The sequence below is a fragment of the Apteryx mantelli genome, chromosome 1, assembly GCF_036417845.1.
Source record: "Apteryx mantelli isolate bAptMan1 chromosome 1, bAptMan1.hap1, whole genome shotgun sequence".
NCBI lineage: Eukaryota > Metazoa > Chordata > Aves > Apterygiformes > Apterygidae > Apteryx > Apteryx mantelli.
The window spans coordinates 105746311-105771441 of record NC_089978.1 but is presented as its reverse complement, the minus strand read 5'-3'; the positions used below and the strand labels follow the sequence as shown (position 1 = coordinate 105771441).

At 40.2% G+C, this 25131-nt stretch overlaps 1 protein-coding gene across 2 annotated transcripts in view; it reads right to left on the bottom strand.

Annotated features, from left to right (window-relative positions):
• GRIK1 (glutamate ionotropic receptor kainate type subunit 1) overlaps positions 1-25131 on the bottom strand; it is a 128398-nt gene that overhangs the window by 21615 nt on the left and 81652 nt on the right. For both annotated transcript variants that reach the window (XM_013955318.2, XM_013955319.2), the window contains exons 8-12: positions 17176-17283; positions 11403-11516; positions 10000-10203; positions 9158-9381; positions 3734-3852 (exon numbers count right to left, since the gene is read on the bottom strand). In XM_013955318.2, coding sequence (XP_013810772.1) covers positions 3734-3852; positions 9158-9381; positions 10000-10203; positions 11403-11516; positions 17176-17283 — 769 coding nt within the window. The remainder of the gene's footprint in view (positions 1-3733; positions 3853-9157; positions 9382-9999; positions 10204-11402; positions 11517-17175; positions 17284-25131) is intronic.

Below are 25131 nucleotides of genomic sequence, written 5' to 3'. Positions count from 1 at the left end.
CTGCCCTGTGTTTTTTATCCACATACCTAAGTAGAAACAGGCCAATCAATATGGTTCCAGTGAATTTAATAGGACAGTGTGAGCCTGAGGACAAAACCCAGAACATGTCTTACTACAAACACATGATTTACATTTTAAAATTCAGAGAGTGAATGGAAGTATCCTTTGGGCCTCTACAGGGCTATGTAATGTTTTGAACAGTATATTTAACACACTAATTATTGCTGAAAGGCTATTAGCAGATCTGCCTGATGAATACCAAGGTGATCTGCCGTTGTCATGAAACCCCACAAACAGCATGACCCAAGCTCAGGTATTAAGCACATTAAAAAATGGTTTGTAAATAGCTCAGAAGAACTGAATTTAAGCAAGATAGGTACCTCTATTTCTTATCTGATGCAAGTTTTATGCTGTCTTATCTAGAGGCCACTCCAATGAACTGTGAACTTAGTTCATTATGTGAGATTTAAGGACCTGGCTCTGCAAAACACTTAGACATCCACTTGAAAGCTTTTGACTTCAAAAGTTAAGCATTTGCATAATTATTTTGTTGAAGAAAGATGGACTTAAAAAAGTACTTAAGTGCTTGTAAATGGAGATCTCAGCATGTAAAACTTTTAATTTAATAAATGTATTTCTATTACTGGAAAACTGTATTGACATATTATCTCTCCTCAGCTGTTTAATGATTTCTGTAAGAAATTTAAACGTGTAAGAAGTTTAAATGTGTTACAGAGAATTTCTTAAGATTTTGCAAAAACTCTGAATATGACTTCTCGGGCAAAGAATGAAAGGGTAAGAACTTTCCAAGCAACAAGAAAACAGATTTACCTTAGCTTTTTATAAATATAAAGACATGTCTCTTAAAGGTCAGAGCTAATCATAGCCCAAGGCTTGGAGTAGGCTGAGAGTTTCCAAACTGCGAGAGCAGATGCTCTGCCTGTGCAGCCATACTGCAGTACTGATTTCAAATTAGGCAGCAGTCTAAAAGCAAAGAGTTTCACCTAAATTTTTAGAGCCTGAATCTACCCATTTTAAGAGCTTGAGCTCTGTCTGGATTTATGCTTACGGTCTGTTGTGTGTTTCTTGGTTTTCAGATTAAATTACTTTTAGAACAACAACACCTTTTTGTTGTTTTTATTGTTGTTTTCAGGAAAAGTGTGTATTTGTTTATTTTTGAGCTGGCATTGACCTGCAAAAGCTGGCTTCTAAGACTGCTGATTCAAGTCCTCCTGAAAGTGCTATTTTCTGAAAGCTTAGATAGCTATAGGAATATAAATTCTGCACTCCGACTTTGATGCAATATCTAACTCTGATGCATACAGCCAACTAACGCAGCCAGCTACATCGCAGAGGTCTTAGCAAGCCACCACAAAATCTGCCAGTGCAGGCTTGTAGCCATACATGAGAGTAGACAGAGAAGCCCCATTTACTGAGTTTGTGGGGTGAGATTCCAAATCTCCTGGGATTTCCTTTAGCAAAAAGTCATTGTGAAAAAGAGGCAGAACACCTTCAGTTCAGTTAAGTTCAAGACACCATAGTCTATTAATTATGCAATAAGCTATGGTTTTGCTTTTGGAAGGTGCTGAGCACGCTCTGCTCCCTGTTGACACAAGAGGGCCTAGCACTGCTTTTGATCAGTCCCATGATTATTTCCATGTTCACCGTTTTAGGGCCCTGATTCCAGCAAAAAGCATTAGTACATGCTGCTTTTCCACTGACTTCACCCTAAGTCCTCTCCTGAACTGGGTACTTCATCTGTTGGCTGAACTGGGGGCTCTGATAGATACCTTGCTTTTCTGGAAATAATAGTTTCTCTGCATGCCTTTGATGAAATATGTGCCCTATTTGGATGCTTTAAAAGTATGCATAACACATCTGAGACTTTCAGGTAAAAAAAGGGGGAAATGTTACTAGCAAGATTCAGGGTCAGAGACAATACTTGCTGAAGTCTCTCTAGTGCCTTTTTATGGCAGACATGACAGCCAATCCTGATCCAGACTTTGCTCACGCTCTGTAGAAAAGAGAAAGTCTGATCATCACATTTTAAAATTTAATAAACAAGTGGCTTCCAATCAAGCATAACAAGCAGCTGCTGTCAACAAGAAAGAGTATAACAATAGATGCAGTGTTTCACAACCATTCAGCTCATGTTCAAACTCCATATGTTAATGATGATGCACTTAAAATCACACGCACCACAAGTTTGTACATGCAAACATTTGTGTTGCCTTACAAATGTTTTTCCTTTCTTTCTTTCTTTCTTTCTTTCTTTCTTTCTTTCTTTCTTTCTTTTTTTTTTTTAAGCTTCTTGAAAGACAAGCAGAGTCTGGTTGGGGCTGACTGTCATGTACCCAAGGTAGTGGTAACAAACAGGCACTGCATCCCACAGTTTGCTGTGGATAATGGTAAACTCCAAAAAGGCAGTAGATTAAAACACAAAACCTTGGGGGACTTTCACACACAAGACAGTCACAGTTATATACACACACCTGCCTGATACTGTAAAACCTCAGCCTGTTTTTTACTGATTTATTGGAAGAAGAAAACCCCCAACCCCCCCACAAACAAAACAGAACACCTCTTCCGCCCCCCACCTCCTTCAAAGTCATTTCTATGAGGAGGTTCTATATCCTATGAATACCTTAGTGCACCAATAAAAGCAAGTGCTTTTATTAGTGTTATACTAGTTACAATATGAACTTTATTCTCTACCGTATCGAGGAAAACTCCCTCTAATGTTTCTTTTACAGCTACTCATGTTTGTTAAAGAGTGGAAGAATAAACTGTACCTGGAAGAACGTAGACATGATTTTATATTCCTTTCTTAAATGATTGGGAATTTAATACCAAGGTACTGCTGGACTTTCCACTGGATTGCCTTTTTTGTTGTTGTTGTGGGGTGGGTTTTTTGTTCAGCTTTGATTCAACTTGAAATGTTTGTCAGAAAATATTTTCACCCCTCTCAGTGGCCCCTGGTTTTGGTGAATAGTGATTTAATGGGAAACCTTAGAACATACATGTCATAACCATGTGTGTTTAGTACACATATCTGCTTGACTTCCCATACTGAGTGAGCTTCACTGCCCTTCCTTGTCAAGTGAGTATAATGTCAGCAGTTTCCAAAATCATCAGCAACAGGGACTTGTGACTGTGTTAAATTAATGCTTCTAAGGTTGGATGCATTTACAAGAGGATGGGACTCATACCTGCAGAAAAGCCATAAAAAAAAGGTTTGGTTTTGCTTTTAAATAAAGTGTTTGACAAGTGCCAACAAGCTCACAATACTTCTGAAGAAATAGCATCCTTTTGTTTGGCTGTTAAAATAATTTTTCTGGAGTAGCTAAGGCTGTTATTATTTCTACTGGCATGAAGCCCAATTGGGAAGACATTTTCCTATTGCCAAACCTCTTATGCCAATAAACTCAGCTTCAGCAAAAATAACTTTATATTCCTCATGCTGCTATTTTATATTTCAACTCCAGAAACTCCTGTGTTCACTTTCTTTTCTCTCATATGTTTCCCCTCCTTCCTCCTGCTGTATTTAATAGGTTCCCCTCCTCTGCCTTCTCCCAGTTCCAGTGATATGCAGTTTTCTTCCTTTCCTGTATCCCTTAATTTCTGAGATCAGGTTTTACAGTATACGTTGTAGCTACAGAGGTGGAGTTTACCAGCACAGAAGCCCTTGAGCAGACTGTGGGACGTGTGCAATAATGAAGTGTAACCGGTGTACCTTGCTGCATGAGAGCTCCAACTCCAAACCAGAAACTATTTAGTAAAGTAAAATTGTTTTCCACCACATCTGAGTCTGGGTTGCACGGGTGGGGATTATACCACTCATATGGTGTAAACCTGTGGCAGTTAACAGAAACAGTCTGTAAACATCGAATAGAGTACACACAGCGCCAGCAAACCTGCTGAACAATGCACAAAATGAGGAGATTAATGAAGGAAATAGGAAAAAGAAAACCTCAGCTGAAAGGCTGTCTGCAGGACGTCTAGCAGCTACCTTATGCAAGCTGTGGAGCAGGACTGCAATGTCAGGAGCGGTTTTCAGTCTTGATCCTAGCACAGGGCCTACTTCCTTAGTCCTATTGCACTTCGATTATAATCCTCAATGGTAAGATTACTAGAAAGCCCCAAATCCTCCCCGGTTTCACGGCCCGCACCACTAACAATCGCACGTGTGCCAGGGTGGGGGGAAAACTGGAGACTACATAGCTGTTCCTTGGTAAAGCATTTAGAAAGTAATGACAGAGTAAAACCACTCGAAAGGCAGTGACTTTCAAGCTGCCTGTAGTTGAGCCTCTCAATACCGAACGCATTCCCCCTTGGTGAGGCTACAACAGCAGTAAAATAAAAGGTTGCTGATAGTCTGAAGGCGCTCTGGTGCAATTGCAAGGCCCGAAAGCCACAGGGCCATGTCTTCAGCACTGTGTGCAGAGAATTGCCTTTAATGGAAAAGTTCTGCTCTACTCCCTATGTGCCTTACTGCAAATGTAAAATATACCTCTTCTGGGCTGCAAAATACTTGGCAGAGTTACTTTAAAGACTGTTCCTCCCCAAGGTATCTTGCCTGCTGTTGCTTCCCATTGCTGCATGGTGTGCTACATACTTTCTCATGAAGTTTATGAATATAGCTTTAATTGACAATGTCATGCCAATACATTTTAATTACTGTTTCAACAATATAATTATTGAATTTATGCACAGTTGCAAGCAGAGTGCCTTGCTAAGCTGAAGTAATGAACTCTGCTAGTAATGAACCCACTAATTGAAACAATATGTAGCTTAGGATGCCATTAGTTGAACGGTATTATCATTACTAGTACAACAGTGGTTAAAAATTGCAACAAAAGAAGCAGTTTTCAGATTCAAGATACAATAGTTCTGCATACATCAGTTAGAGAAAAACAATCGCTGAGTTACATGTTTCAGAAACTCTTTCAAACTGGGCTAGAATCATGAAAGCAACTGTTCTGGAGCAATGAGATTGTTGCTAACTAGGTTTGTGCACACTTGGGGAAAATCACCTTTAACAAGAGACACAAAATTAAGACATGTACGCTGCCTGAACTTCCAACAGCCGTAAAAGTGAAGTTGCCTTATGCTGAGCGTTCACCCGCAGAGCATTAGAGTATTAATATGGGATAGTAATAGGATGCACAAAGTGATAACTGCATGTGATCTGACTGGGAAGCCCAAGACCGAGATCTCACATCACTTTAGACAACAACCACATTCAGTAGGGTAGACTAAAATGTGTCCATCACTGAAACAACAAAACAGCAGTTACTAGAAAATGGCAATGAAATTCAGGCAGCAAAACTCTGCCAGACTGGGAAGATTTTTAGAGCACTGGATATATATTTTAATGAGGTCCTAGGGCATACTTTTCTTTTTCACCTTAAAATGAAAGCAGATTTTCTCCTTGTGTCCCTACTGTTGTGCAGAGCTCTGAGAAGGGTCTGGGGCTATGATTCTGCTCTATTTCACTGCTCAGGCTGTCTGTCTTCTGGCTGTTTTTCCCTGGATTTTGCTCTACTAGAAGCTTCAGCATTAGCTGTGCTGAGAGTTCAGGTGTAGATGAGATGCTCAAGGTCACCTAAGCACCTTATTAAATAGACTCTGTGTGATGTTGGTCACCCTATACCACTAATGGTTGCCTCTGCTACCTAGCTCTACCAGCATCGATACCAACTGCACAGTTGATATGACAGGAGCAATAAAGGGAAATTTTTGGCAGCAAACGACTTGTTCATTCACTGCCGATGTACTTGGGAAAAGAGCTTTGTCAGTCTGTAACTCTAAGCAGTGAAAAAACTGCACTGCTTGAGCTTAAAAATATTGTAACAATGACAGAGCTACATAAGGCTCAAAGAGAAATAAGGAATGATTCAGCTGCTGAAAAATCTGGAGAAATAACAGGAAAATTAGCCCAGGCCATGCAAATTATTCCCAAGTATTTGTCTTCTGTGAACTGATGTCAAAGTTCCATTAACTATTTAATTTACTAGGCAGGGTTAAAATGTGGTCATTTCCTGAGTTTTACTTCCAACTAACAAAAAGATTCTTAAAACCAGTCTAGGCAATATTTGCCAAAACATTTGGCAAATCCTACAGAAATCAGGACGGATCTAGAGATGTGAACAGGCCTAGATGTGGCATTAAGAATGTCTTAACTTTATGGAGTAAATTAAAATTTATAAAGACTGGAGTAAATTAAAATGACATGTGAACACAGTTTTGTATACTCCTTCAGCCTAAATAGTTGCTATCTAATTAGGCACTGATTTTAGGCATCAGTTCCAAAAAAGCAATTATGTCAGGAAAATTTAAACATACTGGAAAGTATATTAACTGTTTTGATGAACTAGTGCATTCTTCTCTTTTCCTAAAATTGGTGGCTTAAGAGAGTAATATACAAGCTTTATATATTTAAGTTGTTAGCCATTGGGTTTTATGCTATGCATTAGGAGTGTATGTGGGTCTATACCTTTAATAACATTTAAGCCCTTCAGCTGATTTCAGCCAGATTTGACATATAGGTATAGGCCTCAAGGGTTATTATGCTCCTGAAAGTTTTGTGAAAAATTGTAGTAGTAGACCCCACTAAGAGAGAAGCTGCAGGATGAGCTCACAGCTTGTTACATATCAGATAATCCGCATGGGAAAGATCTCCTATAAATCCTTCAGCTGCAGGGAAAAAAAACAAACAAAAAAACAGACTTCAGCTGATGATCACAATCCACTACAAGACACAAATCTGCAGGGAAATCAGGCTTCATTAGTTACGCTGCTCACAGAACTACTGTTTTTTAGAAAGATTTAGGAAACAAAACATAGCATAGTTACATAGGCCAACACAATGGATTTACCAAAAGGCTATGCTGTGATTTGGAGCAGTATTTAACAGCCAAGAGAGGAAAGCAAACAGGTTGCACAGCTGATGATTTGTGAGCACTGTGCATTTGTCTTTTGTTTGTTCTTGGCCACATATCTGAGTGTAGGCAGCTCTGCAAGCAGACAGAGGACCCTGATACTTATTTATTTTTCCAGACTTGATGCTGTTTTTTTAAAAGAATAGAAGGGCTGAGGGTAACTTGGGCTTTGCTTTCCCCACTGCTTGTTCTGAGGGGGAGAGGACTGTGGGATGTTTTTAGTCTTGGCACACAACTGCAGAAAAGTCAATCTGTCACAGTCAAGCAGATTTAATATTAGTCATGAAAGAGATCATGATTTGAGTACAGTACAAGTTATTATTTATGGTACAGTGAACTACTGCAAGAGCTTGTGGAAGTCATGACTAATTGTCCCATAGCTGCCAGGGATGGATGAACTCTCTCTTTTACCTAGGGCCAACACTAATAAGTTACCCCGTACCGTCTCCTCCTCTAATCCCCTCCTCCTTCCTCGCACCCTCAGCAATTTAACGGAAAAAGCAAATCCCACAGATTTCTGTGCATCACAGCAGCTTGCCTTCAGCAGCGGTACAGAAACAAGCAAACAAACAAAGTGTTCACATAGGTTGTCCACCTGGATCAGGGATTGTTCAGTGGACCACTGAGAAATGTATATCCATGGCCAATCCCTCTCAGCAGAACTGCCTGTGTGAACACAGGTTTTGCAGGGCTGCATCTCTTGATTAAAAGAAAACAATGAATTGGAGGAAGAGCTCCATTTGACTTGGCTCAGACACAGGTGAAAGTCAGGCAGAATGTATTATATTGTCAGAATTAATGATTCAGATTACTATTCTTTTATGATATTTGCATGAGGGGTTTGTATACGCTGGAACTGCTGACTCTTTAAAGTTGAATGTCATCATCAGCAATAAGAGCTGTATCACTTCCATGTTATCTTTACTGTGATGTGAATGTGTAGAATTCCAGTGATACATCACTTCAGGTCTTATATTTTATAATATAAATGCTTTGTTAGCCTATTTCCCCATGTACTTCACTAATGTGGAATATATCATTGTTGCATATGCAGAACAATATATAATAGAATTGGGGAAAGGCTAAGATCCTTAATCAGGGATCCTCAATAAAATGAAACAAACCTGAATCTCTGTGAAACATTTAAAAAAAATTGCTTTAAATTATGAAAAGGAAAAAATGAAAGATAGGATGAGATTCAATAAACAGAGTTGGAAATGAAATTCCAAAGGCACTACTTGAAGAAAGTAACAATAACTATGCCTTGCTTTCAGAGTCCAGGTTTATCAAAGAGTATATTACAAAGTATGCCTCAGATAACCAATTATTTCCTCTGTCGAGTTTCTAAATTCACTTTATTTCTTGCTTGATTTGCTCTTCTTCAAAGCCCTAGAGCAACTGACTCCCAAACTGTGGTCCATGGTCCCTGAGGTTATGGTAAGTGGCTTGTAGCTGGTCTGTGAAACCATACCAGCTGCCTAGAGGTTTTAAGGTAAAGTTCAGTGATAAGGGAGTAGAGTCCTCTGCAGGCCACCTGGAGGTGTGACTGTGGTCCATTGGTCCAGAAACTTTGTGGCTCGCCTGCCTTTGAGTACATTATGAGCTTTGGCCTCATTTGGAAAAGCAGTGAATACGTGCTTACTTCATGCTGTTTTTTGAAGAGGGACTTGGCCTGGAACCTGCCACTGACAGGGAGTGAGCACCTCAGGACAGCACCAGGAGAGCACCTTGGGTATACATCACCTTGCAGATTGCCCCTTCAGGTTCCCAGGCATGGTATCTTGTGTTTTCAAAGGGAAATGAACTGAGCTAATTTCCATCCTTCAGCAAAAATATGTTCACATCAGCTTACTTACCTTTTAGCTGTACGCACTTTTAGTGGAAAAGAGAAGTGCTTACACACAAGCAATATGAGCTGCTTTTCAACATGTAGTCAGCTGAAGAAGTATTGCATACTGACAAAGAGAGGCTGAAACATTTCATCAGACATTTTTCTCCATTCAGCCCTTAAGAACAGTAAAATCCCTTCACAGTGTGATATATAAAAATGATGTTCATGTGAAAATACCAAGAGCCTTTCCTGAATGTAATGCTTTAGGACTGGATAAAACCCTTAGGATATTATTATACTCTCTCTGCTTCACAGAGCCCATGCAGCACCTATAAGATGAGAGGTAATTAATATGGATGCATCTGAAACCACATCTTTGACTTACCTTGCAATGACAAAGAGGACACAACTCACTCCAAGGCAGGCTAGGAGAACATACATCCAAATATCAGGAGAAAGAGGGTTTAAAAAAGAGAAAACACCAGGGTTTGTGCCATTGGGCTTCCGGTACAAGATACTGATTCCCAGCGTCATGAAGGGTTTGGAAAAATCTATTACTTTCTCTCTTACGTAGGTAATAGTAAGAGGAGCAACAGCCAGATCAGCTTTCTGGAAACACAAATGGGAGAATACTCATGCTTTTTCATATTCAGCAAACGCATTACTATTCCTTCCTTTTTTTTCCCCTGAGTATTAAAAACTAAACCAACCTTGATAATAAACCTGAAATGTCTGACAAAATTTACCATTGCTAAGGTGTTAGTGGCTACATGAAATTCTGTGTCCTTTATTTCCAGTAGATGGGCACTCGTGACTGTCCTGTGAGCGTGAAGGGCATGGCTGGCGTGGGGTTCATGTGCTGTACCACAGGGCAGGCTGTGCATGAGGAGTGGCAGAGCACTGGGTGAGGGACTATGTTCACGAATCAGAGGTTGCTGTGTGGCAGGGGGAGCTGGCAGTCCAGCCTTCGTCATCAGACTGTAGCCTAGGGGTGGGCAGGACAGGTGCTACCTTAGCGTCTGCTTCCCTGCTATGGTAGGAGTTTCCCCCCAACACCCAGGAGCTGTCACTTCAGGTGTACCAACATGATCTACTCTGACAAGTTCCACTAAAAAGAGACCAGTAGCTCTAAAAAAATGTAAACTAATGTAAACATTTCATTTGGGCTGGCTTCATATAAAACACCTCAGGTGAAAGCAGAATAAAGAGAGAATGATTCAATCTTACATGGTCTATGAGTTCTTTGACCATCCCATTCCACTCTCCTTTGTCATTCTGGGCTCCATATTTACCATCAGAAACTAGTTTGACCTCATAGATGAAGCCTAAAATATTTGACAGCTCCTTCAGTAAATCCAGGCAATAACCCTCGAATCTGTCATTTCCATACAAAGGCTTGTCAGACTTCTTGTACATAACGTAGGGGTCTTCCTATAGAAAAAGACATAGCAGACATAGCAATAGAAATGAGGTTTGCTTCAGATTACATCAGTTTCTGAATATTATGTGAATAGTTTATTAATGGGTTGCAATTAGATGCATACCAGTAATTTATTGCGTCTGTTAAAAGCTGTTTTAGGTGTGTTAACAAATTGATTGAGTCAATTAGTGATAAGCATAAAGGCCCTAATTTTCAGTGGAACAGACCATTCATATCTCCCATGAGTTTTAATTAAAGTAGTGCTTAGCAGCTCCCAAATCAGATCCAAGAATCTGTACTCTACATTGTCCCACCCTAAGGGACAGAAAAGGATATTGAAGAAGAAGAATAAATAACAGAAAAAAGAATCATAAAGTGAACTTAAAATTTGTTACTCTGCAAGAAATAAATCTTTATTGAAAAATCTTCTAATGTGTAATATAGCTGTGGGCTGAGCAGGAATACACATGAGAGAATTAAGAACAGCATAGGCAGATTGGTTTTGTGTGCAAAGTACTTTGCTGCTTTTCTTTTTATAGGGCTTTGGATAGACAAAGTTCTGGGCAAGCAGGTTTCTGCAGTTTAATGTGTCAGAAGACCTCTGGCAATAGAAAATGAGGGTAAAAGGAGCCTTGAGTTCTTTCCCTCCTCCTGAGGAATCAGATATACAGAATAGTTGAAAAGAATGACATTACTGGCCAGGGAGAAAGTATGAGGCACAGCAACTGGTGGATACCCAGTTCCATATTTTCCATTCATCATCGTAAGGACTTACCCCAGTCTGTCTGTCTACTGTTTGCTACTTTCTTCCACATCCCTTCACTTTCAGTAAAAAGAAAGGATGTATACATACTAACTATCAAGCTGAGTATTTGTAAGCGTTAACTTTTCTGGGCAGAGGGGTATGTAGAGTTCCTCTTTGAAATACAGAAATAATCACTATTTTGGAGATACAGTTTCCTGAAAGTCTTTATTTAGCAGCTGGGTATTTTGATTGCATATTACAGACGGATGACTAGGTATATTAATTCTGAGTCTATATCCAAAAATTTGCTAGGAAGCAGAGTAGTTTAACAAAACATTCATTAGTATAACGAAAAAGAGCAATGGAGCGCAGCATGGAGGTGACAAGGAAAGCTGCTAAGAACCAGCACAATATTTGCAATCTACAGCATCGCACGTGAAGTCAACATGATGCAGTAAGACTTACCAAAATGGTTGTGACAATAAGTGTCCGGTTAGCCAAAGAATCGGTGATATTGGTCGATCTGTCCTTATTGTTGTCCGTCATGTTAAGGCCACTGTATGAGTTCCAAACCCCAATCTACACAGAATAAAGCAGGTGAATAGCTGCCAGGTGTCAGCAAGCAGGCTGAGTGAAATGAAACATTTCTTTAAATGCTCACAGCCTAGAAAGTGTACATTAGCTTTGCTCACCACAGAAAGAGACACCAGCAATGCAAAATGCTAGAGAAGTGAAACAGCTGTAGTTCTGAATAAGGAAGCAACATCAAATGGTTGATTGTAACATTTAGAAAACACAGGGAACATACTACTCTTTCAAAAGCAAGTTGAAATGACTTAGCTGTAAGAGTATATATTAGCCAATTTTTTACAGAAATGGAACATATTGACTTTGTTTCTTGCTAAAAATGTCAAATGTCTATTTTTATTAATTTTTTTATTTTTGTAAACGGTAGAGTTGAAACATATGGCAAGACCTCTGTCTTCCAATACAACAGATTAAAAGCTTGGATAAATATGTTGAAGCAGATTGATGGCTGCACTGGCCTTTTGCTTCTGCTGTGCCTTCAGCAGGTTTAGCAAAAATTGTTCTGTCATTTCTTGACTACAACATATGACAAAACTCTCAAGGTGATACCATTTCACTCACTGATCAGTATTTGCTCAGTAAATACAAGTGGCCAAAGGCAAATAGGATTTTTGATTCCTTCCTAGTTCAAAGATAGTGATAGTAAAGAACTTCAATATTTAATGCCCTATCGAATCCTCAAGGGAAAGATCTTCATAATTCCCATGGATTTGGATCTACACCTTATGATGGCAGAAATTATAACCGTAATTTATTCAGATAAATATTAACTTAACATAAATTCAGTCCTAAAGCATGCTGAGATTTTACTTCTGAAGTCTTTTAAGATTTGTGTTTGTATCGTCTCAAAAGAAGGTCTTATGTGGCTCTACAGTAATGAAATGGGCATTAGTTCCTGTTCAGGCAGTAGTTTTTGCCAGGTGAGCTGTTGTGCGGTAACTTGTTAGGTGCTGTAATGTTATTACATGCCATAGATAAGTCATCCTCCAGATTTAGTGGCACCAGCTGACACCACTATTGTCCTCAGCAGCCTCACTGTCCTCGCGTGAGAAGGAACCACTTACACAGCTGCCAACAGAAAAGGTCGCTGATCCCTCCTTAAACGGCTTTAGTCAAAATCAGCCTGGTGAAGCTCACACCCACTCTGTCAGCGGGTTAGGGCAATCCCACTGATTTTGCCTGAAGCAAGTTTGGAAGTGCTCAGATGATCCCCACCCCTTGATGAACTGGGAGGCTGGTTATCCTGAGTAGAAGAGCAATGAGAAGTGCCTCTCAAGGGAAGGAGGGAGGAAGGGGGGAAGTGACCTTTCAAAGGGGCACAGCTGCTTGCAGCGTGAAGCCTGCCCACCACGGGCTCCCTGCTAAGCAGGGGGAGAGCTCAGCTTGTCCTGGTGGGTGACACCACGCTAAATGGCGGCATGCAAAGTAAGACAGTAACTCGCAGAGCCCTTCCTCCTGCTGAAGGCAAAGGGAGCTGCTCCCTAGCAAGGAAGGATCAAGCTCACGCTGAGGGCTGCTATTCTACAGGCCTGGTTTTGTACGTAAGATTAAATGCCATTGTCTCTCATTAGCCTGGAAATGAGACTTCAATGATAGCTGACTTCACTGCCAGCGGAGGGCATTGAGCATCTCACAGGACTGGACCTTAAGTGACATTGGAGTACGGCAGTTTCAAGCTGGAGCTTTTCTTACCTACCCTCTGTTGAGCAGCCATATAGAAAGGACACGTGTGAGGACTGTTTGGGGGGTGTTCCTGAAATTAGGAAAACCTGATGTATGAAGCCCGATGTGCCCACAACCAAGTGAAAGTGCAGCTCCACAGGGAGAGCAAACTCACTGGATCGGCACTCCAGGGTTTATAAAGGCTAGAAAAAAAGTCTTGCCAAGTATCAAACAAAAGCAATAAAGCCTGATTACTTCTGCCTTCTCCTTTGTTACTAAGAAACCATACATTTTGCAAGGCCAATCACAAGGTTTACTTGAACTGCCTGGAAAGATTTTCTTTTAACCTTGAACAAATTAATCAACATCTTACAATTTTGGGTGTAAAGTTAACCGAGAAAGAAGTATAAAACCCTTCTAGATGAAACTGCATGTTCAAATCTAATCAAGACTTTTGTAATGATCCACACCCCAAAATATCTTTCATATTGATGCTGTTTGGAAAGCAAAACACATGTAAACTACGGGCATATAAAACAGCACCTAATATCTCCTCACAGTAGGAGAAGGCACCATCGGATGGATTTGCATAGCATGTAGCTGAGGGCTGGTGTGAAAAACAAACAAACAAGCAAAAAAACCCAGCAGCCAAAGAACTGGCTCAGACAGTGAGGTTTGTGCTGAACGCTTGCGAAAGGCACCAGAGAGATGGCTCGGGGGGCCGACACTGTCCATCCACAAAGCAGCCCGCGCCTCTGTGCTGCTCTGCTGGCAGGTTTCAGCTCTGCCCAAGGAGGGATCAACTCTCAGATCCTCCCTGCTGAGACAGCTAGCAAAGATGTCAAGCAAACTTGAGACAAAACCTGCTGACCTGTCCTGTGCACTGAAGGTCTCTATCAGCTGTCAGCTGCTCAGTCGTTTCAGATCCAAACAGGACTGCTTTTTCGGTTGTTAACTGAGGCAGAGAGGCCCCTGTTTTTGTACTGATCCCAGTATATTATTTTGTGCCTGCTAAGTATGGATTTGGGGTAATAATTGTATTCTTTGAAACGATCTTTGGGTCCGTGTCCCTGGGTGCCATTGCTTTTGCCTTTCACTAACATATTTTCCAAATAAGGTGTGTGTAATGGATATAGTAATGCCAATTCTTCTTTTTTTTCAGGCATTTTTCAGTCATTCCCTTTGTTTCCAAAAAATAGATCAGGTTGGGAAACTGATCTGGAAAGTATTCACAGAACAAATTGTTGGATATTAAAATAGCCCATGCTGGGAATATAGTAAATAACCAGTGTCCTTGAATTTGTACCAGGGTGGCTGAGTTAATCGAAAGCTGTTCTGCTGACTGTTACTGACTGGATACGCTTTTAGCTGTTGGCGTGGGGAAGAGGAGAACAACCATGAAGAACATGGAATGACACAGTCACAGTGCATACAAAATACACCAGGAGACCACTCTATGCCTGAATAAAGGAATGACACTGCAGGTCAGCCTTGGTTAGGACGATGAAAAAGGTCGGAAGGGCGTTGGGAGAATGAGGCCAAGGTAGTTACATCACTATGGTGAATCCGAGGGATTTATTGCAGTTTAGTGACAAGTTTGAGAGGTATCATATGCCCTTCTCAGTATGCCTGTGTTCTGAACCAATTGTAATTTGGTTTAAATCAATTCAGCATAACTTGAAATGCCTAGAGTCAAAAGCCAGATTGGTTCAATAAAGTTATGCGTGTCAGGTAGGATGATCTATTCACCAGTAATGAGGAAAACGGAATCCTTTGTGCCTTAGCCTGATTCACTGAAGATTAAAACAAGGTTATTGAGTAAATGCTTTATAAGAAAAGGAAAACAGTTCTATAGGATGCTTTAAGCTAGTCTATTGTGTAGCATTAAAGTTGCTCTCAAAACAACACAAAAACAAAACCTTTTTAAAGTGTGTGTATGTGTGTGAAATAACAAGATCTGTGCAAAATATATAGGAAAATATAACTCTAAGTATTGTAAGAATTTTTTAACTTGTGAATAAAAAACACTCTAAAAGTGGTAAATGCAGTTGCTACCTTCCCCATACAGAAAGGAAATTGGTGTGTTATGGAAAACCGTGGATTGTATTTCCAGTGGGGATCAACACATGGAACTGTGAGAGTCTTAACTGGGTCTCAATGCCTGAGCACTGCCTACACAGTATGCATTTTGTGGGAGGGGAAAAAATGCTGCATGCTTCAAACAGTCCTCACTGCTAATGCTAATACTTATTGGAAATGGTAGAAATTTACCACTGCTGGTAAATCTTAGGTGAATCAGGAAGGTTAAGAGCTGAGAAAACATCTGCTTTTGCTACAGCCAAGAGCCTCTACTCAAAGAGGAGAAAGGCATAACCACTAAGAAATAAAATAATAATAACAAAGATTTTGGTGAAAATGCTGAATCCTGCAAGGTCTTTTAGCTATTTGGACTTACAAGTCTTAAGTAGGGATGAAATGCATTCTACCACAAAAGTTCACCCTCTCAGGTGGACTGTTGTCTCTAAACTGCAATTTGAGAACCACTATCCAAACCCAAAGGATGAGTCTGAAGACCCAACCCAAAGGTTTTTTGCATCACCTGTCTGTGTACAAACCTTCTTCCACACTTTATATAAATGATTAGAAACCTCGCCAGCAGCCTTGGTATAGAGAAAAATAAACAGAGTGCTTCATTAAAAATGAAAAGCGAACCAGTCTGGAGAGCGGTGTGGAAGCAATTATGTTTAAAGTCTCAATTAACCCATCAGCAATTATCATTCGGAGTCAAGCCAGTGCAAACACAAGGAACAAAGTTGTCTTCAGCTGACACCCGCGGGGGATGTCAAGGGTTTTCGGACGCCCACGGTTCCCACGTCCCACCTCCCCAGGTGGACAAGGTCCCGCCGTGCAAGGTGGAGAGCCCAGTGGAGGGTCTGATGGGGCTGGAGGGTGAGTGCCCGTCACCCACCTCCCATCCCCACAGTCTGCAGCATCCAGGTCTGGCTGGTGTTGTCACGTTTCCAATGACAAGGTGCTGTCACAAAGCGCGGCCAGAAGTATCTTTGGGTTTGGGGTCCCCTTGGTTATTGCTGCAAGTCAAGAAACGCTCCCTGCTTTATCCCTTGGAGCACCCAAGCCCTGCTTCTTCAAGAGCTGCGCAGTCTCTTAGAGCTCTAAAAAGGAGCCCTGAAAACCAGTCAGTTCTGCATCTTCAGGATATTTTATAGATGATAAAATAAGGCAAATATGACCTTTTCGCATGGATTTTTTTTTCCTGAGACATGCTTTCCAGAATATCCTGGTGGAAAGTGAATTTTGTCTTTTGTTTGAATGCAGTGTCAGTTTCTGAAACTGTATTGTACAGAACTGTCTGTTCTCAAATGGAGATACTGCAACTAATTTAATTTAGTCTCCTATAGTTTCACCATTTCAGTGCAACTTATAATAAGCAGTTAGGGATTTGAGTGAAAAAGAACAGATCTAATATCCAAAACACTAAGAATTTTTAGCATCTCAGCTCTTTTTGAGGCTATTGCCTAAGCACCTGCTTTCCTCTATCCCTCATGTCACATCCATTAAGAGCAGTACATGTAAGATAAGTTCAGGTTTTTTATATATATATAGAAACTTACCACACTAAGTTACAGTGGCAAGAGCAGAAGATAATGCGTTTGCACTTAAAATAATTATTACTGTTCAGGTAATTATTGTCTGCCCCAAATTCCTATCCAATATCCCAAATGCAAGATATGCACTGTAAAATAATAATAAAAAAATCTTAGTAGCTCTCTTTTAACTTTAAACTAAATAATCTTGGGAATAATCTTGTTTTTTATCCCAACCACAGGAAAGTCAAGTTGAGGAGAATGGACTTTGCTACTCCACTGCCAAATTAGCTTTTTGTCATTGTTTTTCAAAAGATCTGATTTAAATAAGCATGAACTGCCTGACTGCTCACAGCAGGACAACATTCCTACAAGCTGGTTACCTTTTCTGTTCCTTCCTCCTTGAGACTAATAATATCCAAATCAAAATCCTTCCGTAAGCCATCAGTTTTGTTGAAGGTAATGCGCCCCGTTAGGCCATCCCACCGTGCCTGTGCAAACAAAAAAGCACACTTCCCTGTAATGATTAGTAGGTACTAGCTCAAAACCATACCAAATATTACACTTTAAATTAACCACAGCATTGAATTACTCTTCTTCTAAATACCTTTTAAAAAGTATGCTTCGTTACACAAATAAAAAATACCTTATTAAAGACTTTATTACATAGTTTCTCTTCAATATGTTTTATATTTTAAGGTCAGGCACAAGTTTGTGATAGTGTATATATGTTCATTTGTATGTGTGTTATACTGTATATAAACACGTATACCGAAGACAGAGAAAGACAGAATAAAATACATATTGCATGTGCCAAGAGACAGGGCAGTTTTGCCTCACATAACAATTCAGCAGTAATTTAAAGAACCAATCTATTTTGTCCAGGCTTTGGGTCTGAGGCTCAGAGTAGCACAGCCTAAATCCACCAACCTCACTGTTTTAAACTCTGGTTTTACACCAGCCTAGGACCCTTTAGGTTTTCCACAATAAAGGGGTAAAGAATGTAAGCTGGTGATGAATGGGACTTCTTCCATGAACTAAACCAGCTAACCATCCCAAACCACCAAAGCTTCCTAAAATACTTATTATGCATTTCCTAATCTCATGTGACAGCTACCGCCTCTGTTCCTCAGGGTCCAGAAATCCAGATTTTTCCTAGAAGAGATAAATATAGGAACAGCTTTTGTCATTCTTGCTTGGTTTCTTAGATTATGGTTAAATCTCTCCCACCAGCATTGGACTCCTAATATCCTTGGGCTTTGCTGCAAATCCCAGCCAAATTGTTTCACTAATCCCTCCTCAGTTTGTATCACCAGCGAAGAAAACGCAAGTGCCCGAGTAAGCAAATGGTGCGTATCGCTCCTAATAGGAGCACTGCCACTGCCTGCGCTACCAGATGTTGGGATGGCTCTAAAAAGCCAGCTTTCAGCAAAAATTCACCCAGCCACAGAGAGCTAATGAAATCATTGGAAGGTACATGCAAATCTTACATATGTGTTTGAAGTACAGCATAGGAGTTGCATAGGATCGGTTTTGGTCCAGGCAACATTTTACTGTTCTACCCTAATTAAAGGAAAATGCCTTTTCCTTGTTGTAAACATTGGCATCAGGAATAAGTTAAATTGGTGCACTTTGGACATCAGTCTGCATAGCCATGACAGTGCCCTGTGTTGTGGGATACTTCCTCGGTGTGGCAGGATCGACATCCAGGATTAACAACTTCTACAATTTAAGTTTTCTGTATCTTGCAGTCCTTCCCAGTGAGCTTGGTTTCTTTTAAAGGAGACCCATCTGTCTCTCATATAGCCCCGATCTTGTCCCCAAAGCTGAAACTTACCTATAAAGGAAAGGATTTGATGGCTTTCAAACTGCAGATGATTTTTATAATCTATTTTGGGGAACTCCCACATTTGATTAAATTCTTCAAAGGTGCAAGAAAGGCTGGCGATAAATGATGACGTAGTTTCTTCATGTGTGTCAGCTGTGTAATTTTAAAATTATAAGCTTTTCTACTAGGCATTATTATTTGCTCCATTGAATTTGTTGCAGACAAGTGACTTAATGAAAGCTGCATTTAAGATCAACAGATTTACACAGTGGCATCTCGCCTTCCTGTTAAATCTAAATTCTAGCTCTGAATCTGCAGGCAGGATTTAACCTCAGATGATGGGTTGTTATCACCATGTGTCTCAGGCAGATCTGGTGTGCCTAGAATTTTGTGGAAATAAAGCAGGATTTCTAAGCATGTCTAAGTAACATAAGAACACAAAAGCGCAAATGCAACCAACTTTCTATGAGACTTTCTACCTAAATCATATAGGAACATATGAAAATCTCAGCTGTAATATAATGAAGCACTTATATTCTAGTATGCTGGTATAATTAAGAAAGCAGTAGGGGACATGTATGAATACATTTTGTTATATTATACCTCTTTTCCAGTCTGTCTTTTGATTACTCTGACATGACCCCCATGTCTTATTCATAAAGATGGAACATTTTAAAAACGTTATCTTTAGAGTTCAATTCCTCCTCAGAGGGCAATTTGCTTCTGTGAAATGCTCGCATTTATTGATTGCATATCACATGCTCAGCTTCTCTGCTAACGTGATATGATCTTGAATAAAGGAACTAATACATTAATTTTGGAAATGGTATCAGGAGTCCAAATCTCAATCCCTGTCAAAAAGATTTATATGCTGAAATGCTAGCTCACTTTTGAAAATAAGCCTTGTTGCTTCTATCCCCTATACTGAAAAAATAGAAACAACGATGTTACAAGCTGCATAACTGTATGCTTAAATTTCAAGGTATTAGAGAAATGCATATAGCCTTTGTCTAACTTACATCTCACTTTAGGCCATCAAATAATGACACAAATTTGACCTAAATTATGAACAAGCCACATGGAGCGTTTCTCAGAAGAGTTCATCTTAAATGTTGAAGATGTTCTTCAGAGCCAATTTCTGAGGTACAGGCTTCAAATAGTATTGCTATTCTGAATAAAAATAAACATTTGGTTTAAGTCCAGTGATTGTAATTTTATTTCTGACCTCAAGACACTTGTGGTGCATGTGCATAGCATGTCGAGGCAGACAGCTGACATTCCTGACCACAGATGAGAGTTTTTCTCAGAAAATAATGGCAGGAATGAGCTAAGAACTTACAGTAATATCCTAGCTTTTTTGAAACCTATGATAAGACTCCCAAGCTTTTAATATGATTTGGGTCCCAAAGCACAATTGCCACCTGCATGCAAAGAAAGTGAAATGTATCATCACTCAGAAATCATATCTGTATATAACTTCTAGATGCCTGTCAGGTAAATCAAGGGTGCGAGTGCCTGTTAGGCATCGTGTTCAGGCAAACAAAATAGGCAGCAGTTGCACAGTTCTCAAATGCAATTAACAAACAGAAATGAAGCAGAACTTCCTGAATAGTGCAAAACCACATGACTATTTAACACAGCAATGAGATTTCATGCTTTTATATGCAAGATTTATAGCAATTTAAATGTCTCTAGTGACACTCCATGTTAAATGTTACAGGATATAATAAAAGTTGAATTGGAGCCTAATCATGTAATTCATCAAAAGAAATTGCTTTTTTGCACTCTGTCCTTGCTTTGATATTAGAAGAACTTAGGGCACAATTTGAAACTCTTATGAAGTTTATGTATTTTCTATTTTGCTTGTATAATTTTGAATATAGCTTGCAGTTTAATTAAAAAATGTAACTTTCAGTAGCTTCTGTCTGTAACGTCCTTTGTTTGTCTTAGATCTCATTTATGCAAGGTTGCAGGCTGCATCTGACAACAGACCCATGACGAAACATTATTCTTTCACCAATTTGGTTTGTAGCAGTAGGACAATGCAGTGGTTAGCTGAGTTTTAAAATAAGCTGCCACAGTCTCCAATACTGTGTTTTATCAGATAATTAGTATTTTTGTTTCTAAGTGTTACATATTTGATGACTTCCCTGTGTTCATTAAACAAAAGGGGGAATTAACCAAATGTGTTGGTTTCAACTGATAGTTGAGAATTAAACCATGCAGGACCAGCAGCTATTCAGACCCTTTCTTACTAAACATTGCAAGGGCAGTAAATAGAATAGAAGACCAATAAGCCTTCAGCCATCTCTGAAGGTCGTCAGGTATGTGATAAGGCAAAAACATCCAAAGCGGCACAACTAAAACGTGAAACTTTACATTTTTTTACCGCTTTTAAAGGTTAAGACTGTGGGTAACTTACAAATAATGCCTGAGGCTGAATATTCCAATTACATTACTGGTTTCTATACAAATGTATTGGTGGAAAATTATAACAACTGGAAAATGAAGCTGATTCAACTTCTAAGAGCAAACACACCAGACCACATCATTACTATCTATTCCCTTGATGGTCATATAGTCTTTATATCAATTTCCACTTCATCATCTTGAATCAATTACTATATAAGCCTCAATTTAAGCCAAAGTCAATTAACAGCTTAATTACAGGATCAATGATTTCAGCTGCAATCAAACTTGCCAAGGTAATGCAATAGGTAAATTTGATATATTCTTATCTCCAACAAACCCCATTTTTATTTTCAGATTTGTATGAGCAAGATATAGCTAGATCAAGAAATCATAATGCATAGCATATATAATGCATTGGTTGAATAAATATTCAGCTTTATGATATATATCCTCAATGGTATATACCACTGCCAATTTTGTGTATAGTGTATTGCACACAAAAATATCAACCTTTCTCAGACAAATAGCTTGCTTTTTATTGTTTATTTTTTTCTTACTCAATATAAGTTTATCCAAATATATTAGTTAGCTGTTACTACACAGTTTGCTTACTATGCTGTATAGTAAATATATAGTATGGTATGTATAATATATTTTCTCTCATATAGTACATTGTCTCTTTCTCTGAGTCTAGTATTACAGACACTGAATACTTGTGTTTCAGATTACAGAACTTAAATTTTTCAAGGTCCTGTTTGAAGTGTTCTAATGACATGGTAATCTAAATATGTGAAGGCATACTTTTATTTTAACTTTTTAAACTATTACGTTTAATAATGTTTTTCATAATGGCTAGACACTTCTGCTCCTCTATTAATATTCCATTTATTCCAATAACCTGTGCCATAAACAGTTCTTCTGAAATTGTTCTTTGGGCTTCCATATGTAATTAATCAAGCAATCTCATTTTGGAGTTTCAAGCTCAAGTCTTAACCCTGAACTAATCCCACTGTTCAAAAAATAAGGCCCCACATTTCAAAGATATGTCCAGAGATGATGTTAGAGAAAAGCATCTGAAACATGCATATGCACTCTCCAAATTCAATAAAACTGTAACTATATCACTTATTAAATATGTGTGCATAATACATCTACTTCGAAATGTGTAAGGACAAATTATTACAACTATTTACGCATTTTAAAAGTACATAGGAAAAAGAAGGATTTGATAAAACTTCTGAGTGAAAAGCCAGGTAGAAAAGCTGTTTTAGCACAGTATTATTGCAGAACATGAATTGTTCTAGCATTCAGTTCCAAAGAAACTGTACAATATCAGGTTCAAACTCGACTCTGTGCAAAATGTTCTGACATCTGAAGTGTGAGTTATCGTATAATACTGAGGTATAGTAAACAGATGATAAACAACATCTTATGTGAAGACTATTTTTGGTTATAAGTGCAATGCTAAATGATAGTATTCTTCATTCAAAAGCCTTGCAGATCCATCTAGGTACATGAAAAGACTACTGTAATTGACTTGAGAAATTCATGCAATAGACAATGGGCCTTATTTATTTTAAACAGCCTCTGTATTTTGCAAAATTGATTTTTTTTTATCTTTCTCTCTTGCTTTTTTTTTTTTTTCCCTCCCTCTCTTGTGCCCTGGTGACGAAGGATGCAGAGAAGGCAGAGTTACTGAATGCCTTCTTTGCTTCAGTCTTTACTGGTCAGGCCAGCCCTCAGGAACCCCACACCCTGGAGGCAAGAGAGAAAGTCTGGAGAGAGGAAGACTTTCCCTTGGTGGAGGAGGAGTGGGTTAGAGATCATTTAAGCAAACTTGACACCCACAAATCCATGGGCCCTGATGGGATGCACCCACGAGTGCTGAGGGAGCTGGCGGATGTTATTGCTAAGCCACTCTCCATCATCTTTGAAAGGTCATGGAGAACAGGAGAGGTGCCTGAGGACTGGAAGAAAGCCAATGTCACCCCAGTCTTCAAAAAGGGCAAGAAGGAGGACCCAGGGAACTACAGGCCAGTCAGCCTCACCTGCATCCCTGGAAAGGTGATGGAGCAGCTCATCCTGGAAGCCATCTCCAAGCATGTGGAGGAAAAGAAGGTGATCAGGAGTAGTCAGCATGGCTTCACCAAGGGGAAATCATGCCTAACCAATCTGATAGCCTTCTATGATGGAATGACTGGCTGGGTAGATGAGGGGAGAGCAGTGGATGTTGTCTACCTAGACTTCAGCAAGGCTTTTGACACTGTCTCCCATAGCATCCTCATAGACAAGCTCAGGAAGTGTGGGCTAGATGAGTGGACAGTGAGGTGGATTGAGACCTGGCTGAATGGCAGAGCTCAGAGAGTTGTGATCAGTGGCACAGAGTCTAGTTGGAGGCCTGTAGCTAGCGGTGTCCCCCAGGGGTCAGTACTGGGTCCAGTCTTGTTCAACTTCTTCATCAATGACCTGGATGAAGGCACAGAGTGCACACTCAGCAAGTTTGCTGATGATACGAAACTGGGAGGAGTGGCCGATACGCCAGAGGGCTGTGCTGCCATTCAAAGAGACTTGGACAGGCTGGAGAGGTGGGCAGAGAGGAACCTCATGAAATTCAACAAAGGGAAGTGCAGGGTCCTGCACCTGGGGAGGAATAACCCCAGTCACCAGTACAGGCTGGGGGTTGACCTGCTGGAAAGCAGCTCTGCTGAGAAGGACCTGGGAGTGCTGGTGGACACCAAGTTAAGTATGAGGCAGCAATGTGCCCTTGTGGCCAAGAAGGCCAATGGTATCCTGGGCTGCATCAGAAAGAGTGTTGCCAGCAGGTCGAGGGAAGTGATTCTCCCCCTCTACTCAGCCCTGGTGAGGCCACATCTGGAGTACTGCGTCCAGTTCTGGGCTCCCCAGTACAAGAGGGATGTGGCACTACTGGAGCAAGTCCAGTGAAGGGCCACAAAGATGATTAGGGGACTGGAGCATCTCTCTTATGAGGAAAGGCTGAGAGAGCTTGGCCTGTTTAGCTTGGAGAAGAGAAGGCTGAGAGGAGATCTTATCAATGTGTACAAGTATGTGAAGGGAGGGTGTCGAGAGGATGGGGCCAGACTCTTTTCAGTGGTGCCGAGCGACAGGACGCGAGGCAATGGGCACAAACTGAAACACAGACACTTCCATCTTAACATGAGGAAAAACTTTTTCACTGTGAGGGTGACAGAGCACTGGAACAGGTTGCCCCGAGAGGTGGTGGAGTCTCCTTCTCTGGAGATATTCAAAAGCCGCCTGGATGCAATCCTGTGCAATGTGCTCTAGGTGACCCTGCTTGAGCAGGGGGGTTGGACTAGATGATCTCCAGAGGTCCCTTCCAACCTCAGTGATTCTGTGATTCTGTGAATTGTGAAGTAAAAGGTACTAACTTAAACTACCATGAGGTCATTGTTTCTCTTCCGTTTCATACGATTAATAAAATAATAAAAGCTATTGGCAATCATCTGCCCTGGAATTCAGGAAATATAGTTATATTCAACTCACCAAATTATGTTGGCTTGTTTATTGTGGCACAGTGGCAGGGACAAACTAGCATCTTAGACTTTTTGGATCCGTGCAGCCTCCAGAATGAATGCATTAAGTGTTTGGACTGAAATTAGGAAGTCCATTTTGCTTCTGTGCTGGTCTACCAAAAAGAACAGCTTGAAAGCACATTGGTCTTGTCTTGAAGACTGACTTTACATTATAATTTCCTTCAACCACATTTTACCCTAGATAAACATTAGCAGCCTAAAGCGATTGAGAGCGATGTCACCTCTGCAAGTCCTGGAGCATCTCCAGGCCATTCCAGGTACAGAATTCATCATCTTTTAAAGAATGGTGGCAGATGAGTACCTTTGGGGATCCCAAATGGCACATGAAGTATATGGGAATGACAGCAGTGTTCTTCAGGGCCCCGTGCGGGCAGTGTGCCAGCCTGCCAGGACTTAAGTTAGGCATGCTGTCAGTCACTGCTGCCTAGATAGAGTCAAATAATGTTCTCCCGCAATCATTGTATCATTTTCCTTATCTTTTTTTTCTTTTCCTTCCCATCCCTTCCTCAAGTTCATCAAGGAGAATC